General features: G+C 37.1%; 1 protein-coding gene across 1 annotated transcript in view; it reads right to left on the bottom strand.

The window, feature by feature from the left end:
• MIPEP (mitochondrial intermediate peptidase) overlaps positions 1–14908 on the bottom strand; it is a gene marked incomplete at both ends in the record, with an annotated part of 150438 nt that extends 135530 nt beyond the window's left edge. The window contains 4 exons of the mRNA XM_084235308.1: positions 5530–5616; positions 8291–8379; positions 11884–12057; positions 14720–14908. Coding sequence (XP_084091434.1) covers positions 5530–5616; positions 8291–8379; positions 11884–12057; positions 14720–14908 — 539 coding nt within the window. The remainder of the gene's footprint in view (positions 1–5529; positions 5617–8290; positions 8380–11883; positions 12058–14719) is intronic.
• Between the last annotated feature and the right edge of the window lie 453 nt (positions 14909–15361).

Genomic DNA, 15361 nt, shown 5'->3' with positions numbered 1-15361 from the left:
TAAATGTAAGAATTATATCATTGTATATTACTTACTTACTGACATATAACAATTGCTACATAAGTGGTGGCTATTTATTTGGTGGTGAGGGAGGGTTAGAAAGAAATATGACAATCAACCAAATAAACCCCTTCTCTCTTTCCCTACATCACTACCCCAGTCTAGCTTCTGGCAGCCTTTCTGACACCCCTAATGGGTGCCCTTACCTTCAGTGCTCCACCTGCAAGATGATCTTTGTCAATGTCAGATGTCCTAAGCATGATTTACTAAGCACCTCATGAAAGGTCCTTTCCTCCAAGGTAAGGCCTCTGAATGTTGTCGTCCACCAGGAACCAAATTAGGGGCCCCAACTATGGGCTCAAATAGCCATTGAGTTCACTTAATTAAAAAATAAATATTTGTTGGAAGAACACAGAATTTTTTTTAAAGTTGTGTTGAGGTCGTATGATGGAAGGTAATATGGTAGGGACCTGCAATGTACTGGATTATAAATGCTTTACATGGATATTTAAGTAAAGGAAGCACAGAAGGAACAAAAGACAGCTCCACCCAATGTTTAAGTTAATATATGGATAACAGAACATACAAAAACAACCATGATTACTTATTCATGTAGGAGCTTATTCCTTTATTCATAGAGTATAAAACTGTGAAAGTCACCACGATAATCATTTATGTATTTCAACTCCATCCAAACCCCAACAATTAAAAACATAAAACAGTTTATACTTGGACAATTTTTCAAAGGCCTTCTGCATGAGATTTTCTGTTTTTCATCCAACTAGCAGCAGTTACTTGGAATATTAAATTCTTTGATGCTGTGCTGGAAGCCGAGTTTCTTAGCTATTGAAAATTGTTTTCATTTTTTTTTTTTTAATCCTGCTACATGCTTGGAGCCAATTTCAAGTGTAACACCTCTGTGTCAATGATGTATATATTTTTAAAACTACTTTTCTCTGGAATTAAATTATCCAAATATTTGATGAACTTTTCTGGCTTTCCTTGATTTTTCATAATGGCTATATTAATCTGCCTGACTATTCTGTCAATATACTTTGAATGAAAATAATTAAAGTTCTTCTAAAATTCTGAAAGTTCAATAGACTACATTAATAATTTAGTCATTAACCTTCTTAAATAATGTAAAGTCTTCACTCATGCCCCTAAGCTGTCCAGATTTTCTCTACTCACATTTTTCTCCCTTCTTTAGTCAACCTAAAAAAATACCGTTTTTTTTCTAGCAAAGGTATTTTCTGTTTGTTATAAAAGAATAGAAAGATAGCAATGGGTTAGTAAACTGGGTGTGGGGAATATACTATATAAGTTTATTATATAAAGCTTTACTGTGAAAATGTATATAAAAAACACATGCCACCAAAGATAAGCACTACTAAAATGTTTGTGATTTCCTTCCAATCTATTTCTTTAATTTTTTTTAATCTATGAAGAACATATTTAATTAAATAAGGTTAGCGATATCAGCACAGTGTCCAACACATAGTAAATATTTGAAAAATGGCTGCTGAATTTCTGAATGAACGTAAGGGGTACTAAATTGACTATCTTACTCTGAAACATCCCCTGTCCCTAGGTGGGCTGGGGAGACAACCAAAGGGTGCCATGTCCTGAGAAGCACAGGCTGAGGCAGTATCTTTGATCTCATGAATATACCATCTCAGTGGCAATTAGCCTGTGGCTAAGGCAACAAAAAGACATTCCTTTGTCTTCCATCCATTCTAATTTCAGTATTGGGACTCAACAACATAGACTTTCATATCTTGCTTTTCCTTATAAAATTAGATCTTGGAAACAAGCAAGGAAGGTTAAAGAGATGTATATAAATAAGGATTTTTATCATGGCATGCTTTACAGGAGTGAGAAAAATAAAAACATTTTTAGTATGTATGGCATGGCACAGTATAAACATTAAAAGCTTCTTAATGTTTTAAATTGTTTTTGAGGGATATTTAAAGATAAAGAGAAATGTACAATGTCTGAGATATAATTTTGTTTTCATTTATATATATGTATATATATAAAAAACTAAATTATCCTCCATGAAGATTTGTCAATTTACATTTAACTACAAAAGACTCATTATCCTAGGTCATTAAAACACTATTCTTTATTCTATTCTGTTTTAATTTTGTAAATTGATGAGCTCTTTGCTTTTTTCCGTCTTTCTTTAATGATGCTAGGTCTCTTGTATTGAATGACCACAATGTGCCAGATATTAACAACACATTTATATTATTTCATTTATTATTTTCATGAAATAAATGAAATAATAATAATAATCCCATAAAGAACTTTTTAATTCTTTTACAGAGGGAAAAACCAAGGCTTGGAGAGTGATGGTGCCACTATCCAACCAAGAAAGTATTTTTGTAGAGGCCACATCTCCACTCACTACTTAGCACTCACTACCAGAGTATTATACTTACTACATACTGTTAAAAATTTAACAGCCATCTGTTGCTATTCCTAATCTGTGAAATGAAAATGTTTCACAAAAACCTTTCGTCCATTTTTCCAAAAGAGCATTTGCTTTCTTTCCCTCATAATTTGTAGGTATCCTAACATAGTAAATATATTAACTCTTTATCATGTTAAGTAACCTTTGTCCCATTTATTCTGACTTTGAATGTAGAAAGGTTTTACCACACCAATGTTTGCAGTTTTTATATTATCAAATCAATCTTACCTTTCATGGTCTGATGTAGTTATCATATGAAGAAAGACCTTCCACACTCCAAGGTATCAATACCTTTATGATTTCTTTTTTTTAAAAAAGATTTACTTATTTATGCACACAAGAACTGGGGTACAGGCCAGAGGTGTGGTGGGGGGCGAGAGAATTCACCAGAGACAAAGTGGGGAACAGAACAGGCAGAGTGACTGAAATACACTGCTGAGGGGAGCAGCGGGCCAGTCAAGAGAGGTCTGCTGCGCCATGTGGGTAGCTCCCTGGCCTTCCATTGAACTCGTGCTGCAGTGGCTGCGGTAGGTTCACAGGTTGTGTCTTAACCTTTTCCGCCACCAGGGAGGCCCTATTATTTCTTTTTTAGTATTTAAATCTTTAATTAATCTGCTTTTTTCCAAAATGCTTATCCAAATGGCTAACATCATTTACTGAAAGCAAGTCTTTCCCTCCTAAAGTGAAATGACACAGTACTTATATATATGTCCGAAATGTCTCTATTCTTCTTTTGATCTAATTGACTATTCTGGTATTAAATTTGGTGCTCTTTTACATACAGTACTTTTATATATGTTCCGATCTGGTATAAGTCCTTTCTTAGTACTTTTCTATATCAGATTTTCCCTGCTTATTCTAATATATATATATTAGAATATATATATATATATTCTCTATGACTTCAAAATCATTTTAATTAACAAAAAAACTTCTTAGATCTATATTAGATACCATTAAACTTACAGATCAGTTGAGAACACGACTGAAATTTCTCCTTAGCTAAGAAAACAGTTTCTTTTTTATTTAAGTGTCATCTTTCACTCTTCCCAGGTATGCATGTATAGGTTTGAGATTCTGGATGCTTTGCCTTCTTGATAGTCCAAGGTCATTACAGCTTTTGCTGCTCTTGTGACTGGAATTTCCCCTTCCTTTGTATTTTCTAGAGTGTATTTGTTACAATCTTCACATACAAGAAAGCTCTTAATGGTTTTGGAAAACCCCAAGTAAAACAGGTCTCTTTATGACTGAGCTCCCTGGAGACTAATATACCAAAATTCTTCAAGAAAAAACATTTATATCAGATTTCCAAACTTACTGACCAATGGACCCTTTTGTGAATACTTTTAAATATCTCCAAGACTTAGCATTTCAAAGAATGCATCTAATAATACATTTGAATCAATATACTCAATTTAAATCATTTCTTCTATACATTAACAAGACAATTTATTAAATCTGTAATTCTTTATTTTAGCCATTGTCTTACACTTTACCATAGGCAAAGTTCTTTCTAGGTACTAGCCAACACTCTTGATAACGTGCAAGTCCAAGGTATTTCAATAATCATTATTTTAAACTCTTTTCCTCCCATTTTCAAGTTACCTACAGCATTTTTAGTAACATCAAGAAATGTGGTATGTAGCCTATTAGCACAAGTCCTTTGTAACTAAAATACAATCATGTGTCAACAACAGGGATATTCTGAGAAATGTGTCATTACCAGATTCTGACATTATGTGAACGTCATTACAGAAACCTAGATGCTATACCCTACTACACACACCACCTTCATATATGTGTCCATTATTGACCAAAATATTGATATGCAGCACATAACTATAGTCTATTACTTCACTACAATATTTATACATTAAATATGAAAAAATTAATGTTTAGTAAAGTCAGATTATTAACAGTATACTGTTGCTACTCAGTCAGTACCAGATGAGTATAAATCTGGCACAACTAGGGGACATTCAACTTTTATTTGTTTTGCAAGTTAAGACAATATAATGCTCAAGCCTAAAATTATAATGAAGACAAGCAATGCTCTGATGGTATTAACTAGCTTTACTAGTATCCTAAGCATCAAGATCAATAGCATGAAATAAGGCCAAGCCTAATACCGACCTAATACCTATGAGGTTGGTATTACCTCAGAGACAGCCTCACTTGCTGTGTTCTTCAGATAGCAGGGCACTCATATGCAAGACTAACACAAGATTCCATGAGCAACTGATCTTTGTAGAACAGGATTTCATTTGGGGTCACATGCTTCATATGGGGACAAAAGAGAAGAAAGAAGCAGGAGGAAGGAGAATCAAGGAGTCAAAAGAACTAAATGTCCCATAAATAAAAGCAGGTAAGTACAAACAAGAAAAATTGCTATGTGCTATGAGACAAATAACATATAGGAAAATTAATGAAAACCTACTTACTTAAATTTAAGCAAACAAATATCCTGTATCAAATATTTTTAAGTATTGACTTAAAAATTCGACCTTTTCAATTTAGATTAATAATGTTATCTAATGAATCAAAGCAAATCATTTCAAGGACCGTGGCATCCACCCAGAAAATAAAATCAGTTTGCATCTTCTGGTGATATCAATTATAGGACATTAAAGTATAAAGTTAAGTGTAATTATCAACTGTGTATGGTAATTCATTCATTGATTAAGCACCTATCACAGGTCACAACTTGTGTAGGTGCTAAGGCTGCAGCAGTGAAGAAAAGTAACTACCTCCTTGCCCTCTAGGAGTTTCCGGTCTAGTAAGGTAAAGAGATGATAAACTAACAGATGGAATAATGCTAAAATGTATTAAAAGGGGGAGGGGTAGGGAGCAGGGTAAGGGAATGAGCATGATCTGGTATAAAGATCTTAGAGGAGACATCAGATGAGTGGACTCCTGAAGAAATACAGGAATCATACACAGACATGTGGAGAAACCTGGCGGACAAAGGGGGCTGTGAGGGCAGAGACATTTAAGCAATTCCTTCAGTATCACCTCTATAGTCACAATCACAATGAATGCAAAAGAATAAATACCTGGTTTCTGGATCCAGAGAATCCACAAGTTTTTTGTCATCTAGTAATTTTTGCAAACTTTGATATAATTCCACATTTGTGTTCAACCTAAAAAAATTACAAATGAAAAAAAATAAGTAATTTCTAATACCTTCTTTTTAATTTTATATCAAACAAATGCTGTCTAATTCTAGCATATTCATGCCCAGAGGCCAAAGATTTGAGACATTGTTTTGTTTTGCTTCTTCATTTGGACTAGGAATAGCATAACCATACTGAGTATTATAGGGACAGGTCATCTGTTAGGTAAAGTGTCAAGGTAGTAATTGTTGTGGGTAGTAAAAGGATAACTTTAAAGCCACAGTCAGCAGGTAGGGTCAGAAGAGTGAAAGGAAAGAGGGGAAGAGAAAAGAGGAAGTTGGTAACTGGTCATCTGACCCCTCTGCCAGCTCCTGTAAAAATTTGCCAACTGTCATTTGTTGTTGTTGTTGTTGTTTAATAAAAGCAAATAGGAGGGAGAACAAATAAATGCAAATAATAAATAAAAATAAAGATTCTGTAGCCCTGAGCTGAGTACTAGAGAACGTGGGCTACCTGTGCTCACCTGGTTGAGAACGGCAGGCCCACACTGTGAGGCGAGCTCAAGGACATAGACTAGGGGTCCATACTCAGGTCCAACTACTACTCCATGATCTCGGGCAAGTATTTGAGCTCCCTTAGTTTATTAGACCTCAGGTCTCCCAAGGGTTAAATGAGAAAACGTGTGCATAGCAATCACTACCCATACTTATGAACCACAGCTATGTTAGGTGGCTGTGCCAGCCTGCCTTGAACAACCTGAGTACTGCCCTCAACCCAAATGTCAGTATCTTTGGGCAGGTCCTAAATCCTCCTTCACTGCATGCCAAGAAACCACAACTCTCTCAGGGCTAAATGGTGCACTATTCTTAGATATAATCTCCCTGCCTGAAGGACTCTCAGGGAAGGGTGAGGTTGTGAGAACCACAGACCAATTCCTATTCAGGGACTAAAGGGTGGTCAGGTTCCAGTTCACAATCTAAATCCTGCCGTTTCATATAAATCAAAGGGTGTCTGTTTCCACTTTTCTTATAGGCCACTCCAAACACCAAGGCAAATGGGTCACGGCCAGTCAAAAACACTAAGCAAGGAGACCAGGCACAAAACTCTCTCCTGCTCTCAGACATCGAGCCCAGGAAACCAAGGAGAAGAGAACATCAACATGGAGTCCACCTCCACCTGTTCTACACAAGCTACCCCACATCAAAAGGACGGCAGTTTAGAAGCAACAGCGCTGTACCTACTTCAGAAGTTTGAGCAAATCTCCCACATTAATTTATGCTGTAAGATCTTGAGATAGAGCCCATATTTTCCAGCATCTTTTACAGTAAATATTTATATTTACCAAATATAAGTCTTTGTTTGGCATTTGGAAAAAAATCCAATTTTAGACTTTTTCCACTAAATCAGTTTTACACAAGAATGTACAATAACGCTATTTTTCAAAGATGAAATGAAGCAGTTAGGTAAGCTATGGTGCAGTTAGACTAAAGGAGAAAATGAGTCAGCGTGCTTAGCAAGAACGGAAAACAAAGCCCTGGTGAAGGCTAGGAGTTGTGTCATGATTTTCCTATAAGGTCCTTCAGCAGGCTTCAAGGCAGCAGCCAGAGTGTGGTAAAGATCAACAGAATGAAATGCTCTCCACAGTGAAGACTTTAGCCAGAGACACACTTGACAACATTTTGCTACCAATTGTGGTTCCCCATTACCCTCCCACAAAATTAAGAGTCCATGTCCACTAGACCAGACCATACCTTAATCCAGGCACAACACAGCACTCAGCGTGCCTCAGGTGAGCAACTTGGCAGCTCAATCTAATTTATTAGGGCTTTTCCCTAGGCAATTCTGTATCTCAAGAATTCCCTAGGCAATTCTGTATCTCAGCTCTTGTTAGGTGCTCCAGGAAGCCTAATTGAATTGGAGAAGCCCCCACTGTCCTCCTCCAACAAATTTGGTTTGTGAAATAGTTTTCTGATGCTGCCTGGCCTCTTTCCCTTCAAAAGCCCCAGCACTCTCAAGAGTTTTATACACTTTCTGGCAAGATATCACACCTCTGAGAGCTTCAAATACAGCACTTTACACTTCTAAAAACAAAAGCACTCCACAGCTCTCGTAAATGACACAAATAAATACTTAACTATACCTCAAAATCACTTAGAATTATCTCATGCTCACAGCCCAGTCCTTCTCAATGCTGCCGCATGGTTTATGGTCTCTTCCCAGACCCCACAAGCCCAGCTCTACAGAGACTGCAAGGCCACTGGTTAGAGGTGATGTTGGTTTCTTGCTCTGTGGCCCAGTCATCAATCCACAGCAAGTTAATCACACATTAACCTAGTAAACCTAACTCATATCTAAGATGTGATAAAACCTTTCCCTTGAGGTAAAAATAAAAACAATAAGGATACTGAATGTTTCCTAAGAGCCTGACACTAAGTTTCCATATAACCCTAAGAAAGAAATCATTTTATTCCTCATTTACAGACAAGGAAACATAAGTGGTGAAACAGATAACTAGCCCACAGTCCCACTGCAGGGCTGGAAGGTGAGGGTGGTGGTCTCTTTCCCTCCCAGGTTCTCCTTCTCGCCACCACCCCAGAATAGCCAAGCAGGGATAGCACCCCCACCCCCACTGGACAAGCCTGTGGAAAAATCCATCAAACCTTGTCACCCAATATTATACCAAAGGTGGAAAATAACATACTTTTCTACCATGGTGCCAATACTTCTACAAGCTTCTTCTGCAGCCTCTCTGAATGCTGGCTCAGGGTGAGCAATTTTCACAAAATCAGCCTAATAAAGAGGAAAGAGAAAACCAAAAGGGAATTTGATGGAAAGTTTTCTCCCAGAATCTGAGAGAAAATGAAATCCTGTGTTTTAAAATGTGCCATTACTGACATTTTCCTAAACTAGTAGGACAAAGCAGCTTCTTTCTGAACTTTTTTTTTTAATTCCGTTATTCCTTGGAACTAGATTTGTTTCATTTGAAAGAAAATGCTTTTGCTAAGTTTATTTTAGAAGTCTTTCTCCTACAAATAGAAACCCCAAGTAAATTCTTTCTAATTCTATAGTTCAAAAAGCAGACTCTTTCTTCAAATACTCTAAAACTTTCTAAGGAAAATTGTTTTCAATAAGTTTCTTACATATTAACCAGGTTCCAGAAAACTCTTAGAGGCTTTGGATTTTTTTTAAATTGACACATAGCAGCTTCAAGACTGATTTGGCAACATTCTAGCCTTGATGGTGAAAAGAAAGGAACATTCTTTCTTTATAGCCCTCTCAGGAAAAATTAATTCACAAGGCCAGGCTAGATGGCACATGACTACCACAGCTAGTAAGGCTGCTTACTACACTGAACTTAAAATTAACAGAATTGTTTTTTAAAAATCATATAAAACTAGATTTTACCTTTCAGGTTAATCACAGTATATTACCCAAAAAAATGCAGGCAAACTACAAAGTAACTACATATTTTCTTCATTCTCCAAGAAGATAATACTACAACATGAAATGACATCACCACAAGGTAAAATTTCCTAATTTTATTATCAAATAGTTTTTAATGTAAAAACATTTAAATCCATAGTTGGACACATTCGGTGTAACAATAATATAACATTTGTACTAAAGCACCTGAAAAATGAGCTATGTAAAATTACAACACATGTAGAAATTACTAATCCACATGTGGCGGAATTTACAATCAATATCCAAATTCAAAACACTAGCATACATTTAAAAATTCATTTGTCAGAGTGATAAAACAATATAGTTACAAAGCAACATAGTAAAAAAGAAAAATAAAGCAAAATGACCATTTGGTAGGAAACAGTTTATAAAACCTGTTGATCTTACCAGCTGTTAAAATCTTAAAAATTCATAAAGGAAGAAGGTTCTTTGCATTTCCTACCCCAATATTTACATGCAAAAATCACATTACAAGTTTTTTAAATAAGGCATTATTACACTTCACAAATATAGATGTAAGACTCTAAAAACAGGAAACGCTATAAGGCAGACAACTTAAAATCTTTTAGTAAAGAGAAAGGTAAAAATGTGGGGAAAATCCTAGAACACTGCTTAATTAAGATGGAAGATAAGACAACAAAATAAAAGTGAGTTCTGGGATTTTTCACCACAAGCTAATACAAAGCTCCTCAACTTACCATGGGGGTTATGTCCCAATAATCTCAACATAAGTTGAAAATAAGGTTAAGACAAAATGCATTTAATATACCTAACCTGCTAAAAAAAATCATACCTTGGCCTAGATGACCTTAAATGTCATTTACATTAGCCTACAGTTGGCAATTATCTTGAGTTTCATCTCAAGCATAACTGCCTTTCTCTTCCCCTTTTCATGGGTAGAGGGACAAAGGTATTATGTAGACAAGACAGGAAATGAAAACACAAATATAATATTCAAAAAATGTCAACACAGCACTGCAGAGTACCAGTCAGCTGGAAGCTGCAGCTCAGCATGCTGCCACTGCCCAGCAATGTGAGAGAGAATCTTCTCTCTAAACGTGGAAAAGATCCAAACTCAGGAATCGAAGCATGGTTTCTCCTGAATTTGTATGGATTTCACATCATAAAGTTAGAGTCCTACATCCAATCACTGTAAGTCAGGGACCATGTGTCTTTGATTACACCTAAGAATTTCACTGACAAACATTTTCCTTTTCAGATTTCAGTGACATAATTAAATGGGGAAGGTTCAAGGCCTCCTTTTTGGCAGTGTGACTACCATGTTCTTCCATCTTTCAAAGCATTTGGTACACACATACCATAGGAACAGAACCAAGATCCAGTAAATCTGAGAACTGACCACAAAGAGCCTGCAAAATAGCTCACTTCACTCCTAGCTGAAAATCTTTTGAGATAAGATACTTTATAATAGTGTTTTTTTTTTTTAAACTGGGAAGCCTATAGTGACTGCATGTTAATATGCAAAGTGATATTGATCAATTCAGGTGAATGGGAAAAAGGACTTTTTCTGGTAAAGGGAAAAACAGAAATGGGGAGATACACTGCCAGGAAAAAAGGAGTGACCCTCAAAAGCTATGTATGAGTCCATGTAGTTGATATTTTAGAAAAGAACAAGCTACAGAGATAGAAAAGAGTTTGGCAGTCTGCGAGATAAGAGGTAAATAAGGAATGGGGAGAATTAAAAAAGGCGCTATCTGGGAGTGCAGGAGTATTTATGTATCCTGACTGGTGGTAGCTACATGAATATACAAGTTAAAATTCACAAAACTTCATCTCCCCCCAAAAGAAGACAATTTTATTGTATAATTTTTAAAATAAGCACTTTTTTAAAAGATGAGGAGATTAACTACTCCCAGCCGCTATAGGTAAGACTTCACCTGCCCGCAAGCAGTCAGTCAGTCCTTCAAATGGTATAAAACAACAGGTGCTACAGTCAGAATGCCTGGATAAAGGGCCCAGTTACATCACTTATGGGCAAGTAATCTTAGAACATCACTTAAATTTAGTGTCTTTCTTTTGTCATCTGAAAATGGAGAAAATGAGACAATTAATCTAAGTAACTCTCTTACCAAGGTCCAGCACCTCTAAGAGCTAAAACAAAAAAAAAGTTAACTCCTGCATAAGCTCCATGAAGTCAGAAAATGTGCCCGTCTCATTCATGACTGTATTTCCATGACCTAAAACAGTGCCTGGCACATGGAAGGGATTGAATGTTGAACAAATGTGAAGAAGAAGATATATATAGCTTAATACCAAGTAGGAAGGATCATGAGAGTTATGGTTTTGGATTGTATGTACCACATTAATCCCCATCACTAAAATGATTGCTCAAATGTGGCACCTTGGGGCTGAAAGAAAATCATGTCTTCTGTCTCAGCAATAGGTTTCCTTGTTGGTGAAAAGACCCAGGAACACTTCTATTTTAATTTGAAAATGTTAAAAATAAGGAAGTTTGTAATACAATCAGTGTGATGTTGAAACAACATTTTTAATTAGAAAAGGCATTCCTGAAGAGGTTTATAAAAGCTTGTTCTTCATAAGACTGTCATTGTAAACATACAGATATTCTATTAAAACTTCAAGTTTTTATAAATGAAGAATGCTTCAAGTGAATATTTTCCATGTGAGCAATCATTTTTATGACTTTCTACATGCATATTTTATTAGATATACATGTTAAACTAAGAGTTCTAAATATCCTTAGGACATTTTTAACTTTATGGTGTGTTATTATGCCTAACAAACCTAGGGTAAATGTTACTAGCTTACAAGAAAAGATAGTTCCAAGTCTTATATTAAGCATCTTACCAAGTCAGCCACTCTGCATAAGCAATCAGAGAGCTCATCAAAGATAAGAACCGTCTGGGGTCCGGGCGGCATAGTACACACGCGCTCCACTAGCAAGTCTGACTTTCTCAAGGCATTTTCTTGTGCAATACGAAATCCTTCTGGAGCACTGAGCTCAGGAACTCCAAAAAGGCCCTGAAGTCAAAAGAATATTTCCAATGTAAAACTAAAACATTGATTTTTTGGTATCATATAAATACTTTTTTCACAAAAGAAATCTTGGTTTCCATTGGTATATTATATAATACCTCCAAACACAGACAACACTTTCATATTCTGTGCATCATTCCACATAAATTAGAAAAAGTTCTTATAATATAATTTTTCTTCTAATTTTAATTATTTTATAAAAGGATATAGTAATATAGGTTCAAAGTCAAGCTGTCACTAATACAGAACCTAATTCACAGGATTAAATGACAATGCATATAATGAAACAGTAACAGCACCTGGCATATAGAAAACATTTAATAGAGGTTAGCTATAATCATTATTAGCTGTGTAACCTTGGTCAAGTTTGTGCTTACTCTTTTATCAGGTATAATAAAGGGTGACAATAGATACCTTACAGCATGGATACAAGTACAAAGTTATAAAGTATATGTCAAGTCCTTAGGACATTGTCCTGCATAAAGTGACTACCAGAAAACTGTACCAATGTTAAAATATGTTAAATAAATAAAATATGTTAAACCTAGTCATTGGCTGAAAATGGCAGCAAATTTTTTGCTTACAAAATCATTTCATTTTTGTGTTGATAAAAACAAAAATCACTAATTTAATGGAAATGACCATCTTATTGAACCAGTTTAATCACACTTGTTATAGGAGTCAGGAAAGCAGAAAGTAAAATCCAAACATTCAATATACATCTACTGCATGCCAAGAAGTGTACTAAGTCCTGTATATAGGTTCTTTCGGTAAATCACACAAACCTAGAGCAAGGAACTACCACTCTCCTTTTATAGATTAAAACACACACACACACTTTAAGAAGTTAAAAATGTTTGCAGAGAAAACAGCGAGAAAGTCAGAACTTGAGTCTGCTCCACACACCTCTAAGGCCCACACTTTCTCCATAGCTCTCTACTGTAAATTTGTCTGCAAGTCTTCTTTTGAAGGAAACTCCCAGACACCAGGCCCTTCATCATTTAAACTAGCTGTTCTATTTACTGCCTAAAACATGGAGGAACTCAAAGAATGAAAAAAAAAAATAATGGCGATGCTTAACTTTGTAAATTAACTTAGGAGATGCTTAACAATGTTGATTGGGAGAAATATGAAGAGGTAAAACTTTAAGGCCTCATGAAGATCTACTGTTTTAGCAAGAAGGGATGCATCAAGTTAACTTGTTAATCTCTTCAAAATACATTAATAAATTGAAGAAAATAAATGGTACAGTTTAAAATAATGTAAATGGTAACATTGGTACAGTTTTCTGGTAGTCACTTTATGCAGGACAATGTCCTAAGGACTTGACATATACTTTATAACTTTGTACCTGTATCCATGCTGTAAGGTATCTATTGTCACCCTTTATTATGCCTGATAAAAGAGTAAGCACAAACTTGACCAAGGTTACACAGCTAATAATGATTATAGCTAACCTCTATTAAATGCTTTCTATATGCCAGGTGCTGTTACTGTTTTATTATATGCATTGTCATTTAATCCTGTCATTTAATCTGGACAGAGTAAAATCAGAACCAAAAATAAACTTGATGTTTACATTCACTTAATCTGATTGAAGCATCAATTATTAACATTTCCCAATACACCTCAGGCTACAATTATGTAAGGCTGAAAAAGTACATAATTTTTTTCGAGTCAAAAACTAATTCATTTATTCGAAAATCTGGTATCACTACCCAAAATTATGATATACAAAAGAAAAATTAGTTCTATTTCACCCATCCTTTACTCATATGGAAAGCTAATGACAGATAAAATAATAAGACTCATACCATTAGGTTTACTGAAACGATATCCTAGTCTCTTTTTTTAAGTTAATGCCATGTGAAAAAATAAATGCTTATTTAATGTAATAAATTAAAAATGGACAAAAGTCACAGTAAATCACACAAACCTATATACAGGGTTTAGTATATAGTAAAACAGACATAAGGTAAGTTCAAGTTTGCCTTCATTTCACCTTCAGTCCGGTCATTCAGTAAATATTGAGTGGCTACTGAATGTCCAACACCTTTGCTGGGGAAACCTGAATTACGAAATAAAATGGAACCAAAGAATTTACTCAGTGACTTCCTGGCGGGAGGCGGGCAGAAATCAACATGATCAACTCCAACGTACTACAGAAAATCAGACTATTCTCAACAGTTTTGAGGGTTATTTTTTCTTCTTTTTTCTCAGTTTTGAGTTTAAAAAAAAAATAGCCCATAACTTTGGGGAAAAAACTGACGTTGTTTCAGGCATAAGGAGAATTAGTAACTACATAACTGAAGGTAAGAGTGTCTTTGCAAAGACAACTGGATACCTCCTGTGCATTCCTAGGGCGAGGCAGCATGGGTTGAAGCAAAAACGAACGGAGTAGCGGGGAGTGCAAAAGGACGGGATCCGCAGGCATAATTGCCAACAGACAACACTTAGTTTAAGTGAGGCAAGAAACTCATGCAGAGGCAGCTCTTGGGACCCACACTACGGCCCTCCCGGCGCCCTATATCCCAGCCTCTCAAAAGGGTGCTGGACAAGGTCACCACGAATGCCAATGACTCCACAACGCGGGTTCGCTGCCCTGCTCCTTGCAGAGACAAGGTGAGCCCCCGCCCGCGCCGCTCACCCGGCGCTCGCCGAACAGGTCCAGGCGCAGGCCCTGAGGTTTCACATTGAAGGCGGCGCCTACAGAGGACCAGTTGGTGCTGACCCCTCGGGCCCGGATTCCGGCGCCGAGGCCTCCCAGGAGCGCGGGCTGCGACAGTAGAACCGCAGTCCGGGTGCCCAGGGCCCCCAGCCCTCCCGCGCACAGCATCATGTCCCCAGCGTAGCCCCTCGTCCCGCCTCCAGACCCCCGCCCCGGCTTAGCTCTTCCAGCCCCGAGCACGCGCGCCGCGTTTCCAAGGCAGCGGACCACGCCGCGCCACGAGACGCCCCTCACTTCCGGGTCGGCGCGCGCACCTCGGCACTCCGAGGACAAGAGCGCCGCCCGGCCTCCTGCTCAGCCGCCGCCACGCTCTCACGCCTCCTGGTGTCTGGAGTAAGGAAGTATCAACGTTTCCCCTTCCCTCCCACTTGGCTAGAGACAGCAAAGTCTTACTGTAGATGAATTCCTCAGGGGTCAGGGAGCAGGGGCCAGGGAACACCCAGGGATCGCGGTAGGTTCGATCTCAATGCCTTCTGAGGCGTTACAGGACCGCACAAAGCATCCGTTCGATCGGCCTCCACTCTGATAGAAGCTTTAAGTTAAATATACGGTTTGTGGAAC

Source organism: Talpa europaea (genome assembly GCF_964194135.1).
Source record: "Talpa europaea genome assembly, chromosome: 6".
Taxonomy (NCBI): Eukaryota; Metazoa; Chordata; class Mammalia; order Eulipotyphla; family Talpidae; genus Talpa; species Talpa europaea.
The sequence above is the reverse complement of the archived record's forward strand: the minus strand, read 5'-3'. Positions and strand labels throughout refer to the sequence as shown.